Below are 6,882 nucleotides of genomic sequence, written 5' to 3' on the forward strand. Positions count from 1 at the left end.
GACAGCAAAATCAGTCAAAAGCTTTAAGATGAAGACTGCTTTTGGTGAGTGTGACGGCACTACTGTTTCAATTTTTAACATTTAATGGGAACATATTGCAAATGGTGCTTTGAGAAGTGTTACTTTCAAAGTAAATTTCCTTTTACACAAGACGAATTATGTGTGATGAATTTCTTAAATCGTGGAGCGTTTGACTCTTCTAAAACTGAACACTTTGAGAACCGGCCACGTAGAAAAATTTCAGACGGGGAAGACCGGCCATTTCTGCGATAGTTCAAAATTTTACTGGCACATTTGCTATTGATATAACATAAAGGGTAACACATTCTAAAAAGACAATATTCGAGGTTAGTTTTTCATATTTATTTTAGTTCTTTCACAGATTACAAATTATGCAATAATGATGATGGCAAAATGTATAATTATCCTTAAAACAAAAATGTCGGGTCTTGAGTAATTTCACATGTAACCTCTTTTTCTTTGGAAAACGCAAATTGCTCAATGGAACATGTATTAAGCTAGATAACCCTTGATATGTTTGGTGCACAGCGGTGAAATTTACAATTGTGCTTGTCAGAAATATTCAGCTGCTGCAATTTAAGCTCTGCTCTTAGGATTCTGTCAAATCAGACGCTCGGAAAAAACAAAAAATAATTTTTGACGATCAGTATATGTGAAAGCTTATCTTTTCTTGATGGAAAAATGTCGTCTACCAAAGAATACTTACCTAGCAAGAATATATATTACTGCACCATATTTTCCTGAATTCGAAGTTCACTGTCAGAACATTTGGAGCACTACTATGGTCTGTTTCTGTATCATAGCATGGGCATCATACTTCTTATATTTAACTATTCTGTGTTCCAAAACTACTGTGAATTCATATTTTTACTTTCGTAGTGTTTCCACACATTAAAGATATCTTCTTCTTCTTCTTCTTCTTCTTCTTCTTCTTCTTCTGGGAATGCTGGAAAGTTTTTCACCTGTTTATAAAACCTTTACCATTCTAAGGCTTGATATCTTCTACAGTTCTGAGGGAAAATATATTGTCACTAAATACAGAAAAATGTACTTTCACCCCTAGTATAGTATATACTTTTTTAAAAATGCCTAGATTTTTCCAGAATATTCCAGATAAAAAGACAATTTTTTTTCAAATGAAAGAACCGTACCTAAAGACTGGAAAGTTGTACAGATAAAATCATTGCTCAAGAAATAAAGTAGGAGTAATCAGACGTATTACGAAACTGTATCACTAACATAGATTTGCAGCACGGTTTTGGAATGTATATTGTTTGAATGTTATGAATTACCTCTAGAAAAATGATCTGTTACAAAACTGTCAGCAGAGCTTTGGAAAATATCACTCTTGTGATACACAACTAGCTCTCTCTACTCAAAAGTAGTGTGTCCCCTCGACGAGGGATCTCGAGTCGATTCCGTGTTCTTGGATTTTCAAATGGCTTTAAACACTGTTCCCCCTCAAGTGGCATCTAACCAAATAGTTTGCCTGTGGACTACCACCTCAGTTGAGTCACTGGATTCGTGATTTCTTATCAGGAAGGGTACAGTTTGTAGTAGTTGACACAGTCATAAAGTATAACCGAAGTGATATCTGGTGTTCCCCCAGGAAGTATTATGGGATCTCTGCTGTTCCTGATCTGTATGAAAGATTTTGGTGACAATCTAAGCAGCCATCTCAGATTGTTTGCAGGTGATGCTGTCATTTACTGTCTAGTAAAGTCACCAGAAGATCAAAGCTGATTGCAAAATGATTTGGACAAGATATTTGTGCTGTGTGACAAGTAGCAATTGACCCTAAATAATGAAGTGTCTGAGGTCATCCAACGAGTACTAAAAGGAGTCCTGCGAAATTTTGGTTGCAATATGTCCCACAAACCAAAAGGCTGTCAATTCAGTTAAATATTTACGAATTAAAACTTAAATTGGAACAGTCACATAGAGAACATAGTAGGAAAGGCAAACCAGCACCCTATTTTACTTGCAGAATGCTTAGAAGATGCAACAGGTGAGGGTGGCCGTACTATGGTTTGTAGGAAACGGTCGAGACCTGTGGTATGAAGTATCTTTACTATTTGCATGATAAATAGCGACTCTAAGTAGCCATAAGAAAAAGTTCCAGTTCAGATCCTCTTCAAAACCTGCAGAATACTGACCTCTGAATCATTTTCTGTGTGTCGCTGTGTGGTAAAGGCTCCTTGCCAATGGAATCGACAGAGGACAAAAAAGTTGAAAATAGGCAGCTCATATTATATTGTCATGATATGCGATTTAGGGGGCAAATGTTAAACCGAAGGTGTTGCAGTGAGATCTTTTCGTGATATTTCAATCTCTGAATGTCAAAATATTTTGTCGACACACCCACCTGCATAGAGAGAAATGATCATTTTAGAATGCACAGAATGATTAAAGTGTCCATTTTTTCCCACTCACTGTTAGAGAGTGGGACTGCCAAGAAAGAATGTGAAAGTGTTTATACGAATCCTCTGCCAGCCACTTTAGTGTGAATTCCAGAGTAGTTGCCTAGCTCTTAGACAAATACCCATTCTGCGTGTGTTGTGACTAAATGTAGCAGTGGCAGTAGACTGGTGTACCTCCGGCTTTCAGGGTAATTCATAATAGCAAAAGAGAAAGCCTTGTGTTTAATTTAAATGTGCCTAAACAGGAAAATAAATTGGAGAAAATTCTCGGATTGCATGTAGCTCAGCATCTTTATTGACATATGCACACAGATAATGTTAAAGACTCACACGTGTGGCTTATCTACTGCATAAGGTGAGAGGGATGCTACTCTCCTACTACATGCATACTCAGCAGTGTTGTTCTGCGGCATAAAAAAAAGTTCTGCACGATACTGATCCCATGGAGAAAGCGTTATGGGTAATTTGGTGCCTTGAATAAAAATCTTTCCTTTTTAATCTCGGAAATCTTGTTCATGAGTAACAGAGTACCCAAAAACTGTATTACTGTGGCTTCAATAATTGTCACTGTATTAGTTGGTGGTACAATCTGCTAAGCCAGAGAACACAGCAAATGTGAAGAGAGAATTTCGTTTTGTCTCGGTTATTCCTGTTACTCTATAGTATCTCTTTTCATAGTCCCCCCTCTGTCACACAAATCTTTTTAAAACTTTCACTGTAATACTTATGAGTGGATGTAGCATATTGACAAAATCTTTGTTTTTGCACCACTGCAAAGGGGCTATCTGAAGAAAGTCGAATCAGATATGCTAAAGAACACTCTTCGATTCCTCAGTTGGTAATTTGACACTAAACGGTGTTTTAATATTTTTGACGGCGATTTAGTACGGTGACTGTACTCGTGTTCAGCACAGAAGACTAATTAGGATTGAAGATGCCTGAGGAGGTGGAGCAGGAAGAAGGGACCGTAAGCAGTCTCTCTCATGATGATTGACAAGCTTATACTTATTAATTTTTAAAATTATGAGAGAATTGCTCACTGTAACTCCACTTTAGGAAAAGTGGCAGCACAGGAGCATCAAGTCTGGTTGAGTCTGCAGATGACAGGACAGTGAGGACTAGAGATGGATTACAAGGAAAAGTAATGAAATGAATAGTGCAGTTAGGAACTGAGAAGGAAGACCGATAAGGGAAAATAAACATTGGGCGTCTGCCGGTTCACCCTTCAGTGAGGAAGTGTCCTTTATTTGCATCAGCCTGTTGTAAATATAACAACCTGTAATTTGTGGATCACATTCATCAGTGGAAGTTAATAGAATTGCTGTAAGGTTTTATGCATTCTAGAATAACGTAATTGACACAGTGTCTTATTGCTTTGCATGTATATCGACACTTGTAACTATGTGATGACTTGCTTAAGTAGCTCAACACAGACTTGAGACTTTTTGGTGGTGCAAAGTATACAGAGAATGTGTAAAAGTATTTTAGGGTTTTTGAAATTTCATATTTGTTTATAAAACTTAGGTTGAAAAGTCACTGGAGCAGATGCACTATAGGTTTCAACAAAAACTTGGTTTAACTAAAATGTGGTTGGTTAAGCAAGTAAAAAGAAATCGCAGAAATATTTTTATGCCAATGCTGTGAAATACAGATTTACAAGTAAACTTGTCATATTTGGAGTTAAGTGAATTTTCATAAATTCTTAGTGACTTAACTGAATAATGAAGGGTGTCCTTAGGTCCAGAAAATTTAGTTTAATAAATGTGTAACATTAAATACTGGAATCTAACAAGTGCAGTGGCTCAATTGGCAAAAGGCAATTTGGGTGTGACCAACTTGCAATTAAAGATAGCCTTTAAGTTAGTTTTCGGAAAACTGAAAAAGGTTACTATAAAGAACGGTCCCAGAGCTTTAAGTGGCAGTGTCAACTCGTCAAAACTCGAATAGCTCCCTTAAATTTCTCCATTAAAGGCTGTAGTCGTAATTTCAATTTTCAGTTACTCTTCATTAACATGGTTTCCAGGAAAATTAAATATACCACTGTACTTGATGGATTGAAAACTACCACTTGAATAATAAATTAATGAGAAATATTTTACATACGGTATTTCAACAATTTAGAGTGCACGTCATGCAGGGTGTTTCAAAACTGTGGCAAAACTTCACGAACATATTCCTCGTGTAACAGGAAGAAGAAAAAAGTGTAGTAAACATGGACTTAAAAATGCATACCTTAAGTATATGTACAGTTCTTTGTGAAACAAACCTCATTCACTGCAAGCACTTTCCTTACTATATTTTGAGATTAGGGACCAAAATGAGGAAAAAGGCCACTAAAGAGCATACCTTTAAGGGCTACAAGTACTTGCTCATCTTTTGGTAGAAGAGATGTTTCACAGCAGCAAAGTAGTTCTTATACCTCTTGAAGTATGCATTTTAGAGCTCACGTTTACTAGACTTCTTTTGTTCTTGTTGTATAAAGAATCCATTCTTGAAGTTGTGCAGTAGAGTTCATAAACACTCAATATATATATATATACACACACACAGTAAGTTTAGCCAGACAGTTGAAATATAAAGGAAAAATAGTTAGGTGTTCAATAGGCATAGTGTAGCAGCATTCGGAATTGTGCCAACATGCTATGTTTCAGGGTCTCTCTCCTATTTGGGTTGTAGCTCAGGATTTTGTTGGGTAACCTTTTGCCTTCATTTTTTGCATGTGTGTCTGTATTTCATTACTTCCTCAATAGTGCTTGTTACGTCCTCATTCTGGATAATTTAATTTCTCTTTTGAGCAGCCCTCAACTCTCCTCAAACACCTAATCTTTGCTGCTTGTATCTTGCTGTCATTTTTATTTCTAGCTCTCACTTCTGTACGATAGCGATGGCATTCCAGAGCCTAGTAAAATTGCCCTTTTGTAGCCTTCGGTGTTCTGCACATGACTGTTCTCTTTATTGTTCCACGTATTGGTCGAAGTTCATGCACTTTTTTGCGGTGTACGATAACTGTAACTTTTGCTGGAGACCAGTTACTTAAAATGCCACTCGTTGAATTATTTTGTTAACTACAATTGTGGTCTGTATTGGTTATTTACTTTGTCATTTCATAATTTATGCATTATGTAATCAAAGTTTGATAGTATTTTTTACATACTTAGATTTGCCGATATACACCTAACTGGCGCTCACATTTAGTTACCTGGATCACTTATCTATCCACTGCAAGCAATAATGATATCAACAATTTTTAAAGAATTTGTCAATATAAATGTTTTCCAGTAGGTGAAGAAGAACATGCCTGTCTCACTCCTTCACTGACTTTTTCATCTGTCATTCACTATACCATATTTATCACCATTTTTGTTTAACAGTATAAGCTGTCGATTGTTCTCAGGAATGATTTTAATCACTGTTATTAGTTATTGCCCTAATTTATTTCAATCGAACTCCATAATAGCAGTGTAGGCATAGAAATCAACTATTCTTTTTCTCAGAGTGGTTTTATTGCAAAAATAATGTCATTAACAAAGTTGGTGGAGAGTAAATTGCTCGGTAAATAATGATATTCTAAATGTTTTGCTTTTGTCACTTATTCTGTTTGTGTCCCCTGCAGCATTTTGCTTTGCTTTTGTCACAGCCCTGACACTGGCCATGATGCGAGACGGATCGAGTGGCGGCGTGGTGCGGCTGGCGGCCATCGGAGAGTCCGGCGTGGAGCGGCACACGGTGCTGGCCGGTGAGCTGCCGCGCTTCTACGAGGACTGAGGCGGCTCTCCTGTGCTCTGCTCTCCCGTGTTGTACTGCAGTCTGTGTACCGGAGTTTACCGGGGCCTCGAGCTCCTGTTGTGACAGTTGATCAATAAAGTTACTTTCCTCTCATCCAGTCTTACACAGCGTTGAAGTGTACAACCCAAACCGTTGTCAGTTTACTGCTGTAGCAGGAATTTACTGGTGCTGTAGCCATGTTCCTGTCGATTTCTGTAATATTTTTTGCCCCTGGCGTAATTATTGAATTAAAACTGTTTTCAGAAGTTTAGACAGTGTGCATACTCTGTTCTACTCTATTATCAATTTGACGAACAATGTGCCAGTCTGTCATAGATTGCAGATTGTGCCTGTCGGAAACTAGTGCCTAATCTGATGGGAGTAATAAGAAGTGTCTCGGCACGTTCAGATTGGATGTACTTCTCATTCCTTACATTTGCCATGATATCGAGGCTGTGCCAGGGGAAGCTCACCGTAACTGCTGTACAGCTTTTCACACGGAGCATTGCAATTTCCCTCGGTGACTGGTCCCCCAACTCTGAATGTACGTTAAGCGTTCTACACACTTTGTATTTTCTGAATACAAAAATGGGAAATAATCAATCACGTGTTTTGTTGTCTTAATGAGAGAATTAAAGAATGTTTGTAGAATCTAAAAACTGGCTGCTTTACATTA

The 6,882-nt window shown here is 37.5% G+C and overlaps 1 protein-coding gene across 1 annotated transcript in view; it reads left to right on the forward strand.

Annotated features, from left to right (window-relative positions):
• Nucleotides 1-6,320, forward strand: part of LOC126295492 (proteasome subunit beta type-6-like) — a 43,995-nt gene extending 37,675 nt beyond the window's left edge. The window contains exon 5 of the mRNA XM_049988054.1: nt 6,079-6,320. Within this exon, the coding sequence (XP_049844011.1) occupies nt 6,079-6,206 (128 nt within the window). The 3' untranslated portion in view covers nt 6,207-6,320. The remainder of the gene's footprint in view (nt 1-6,078) is intronic.
• Nucleotides 6,321-6,882: the final 562 nt, after the last annotated feature.

Source organism: Schistocerca gregaria, chromosome 11 (assembly GCF_023897955.1).
Source record: "Schistocerca gregaria isolate iqSchGreg1 chromosome 11, iqSchGreg1.2, whole genome shotgun sequence".
Classification (NCBI taxonomy): Eukaryota; Metazoa; Arthropoda; class Insecta; order Orthoptera; family Acrididae; genus Schistocerca; species Schistocerca gregaria.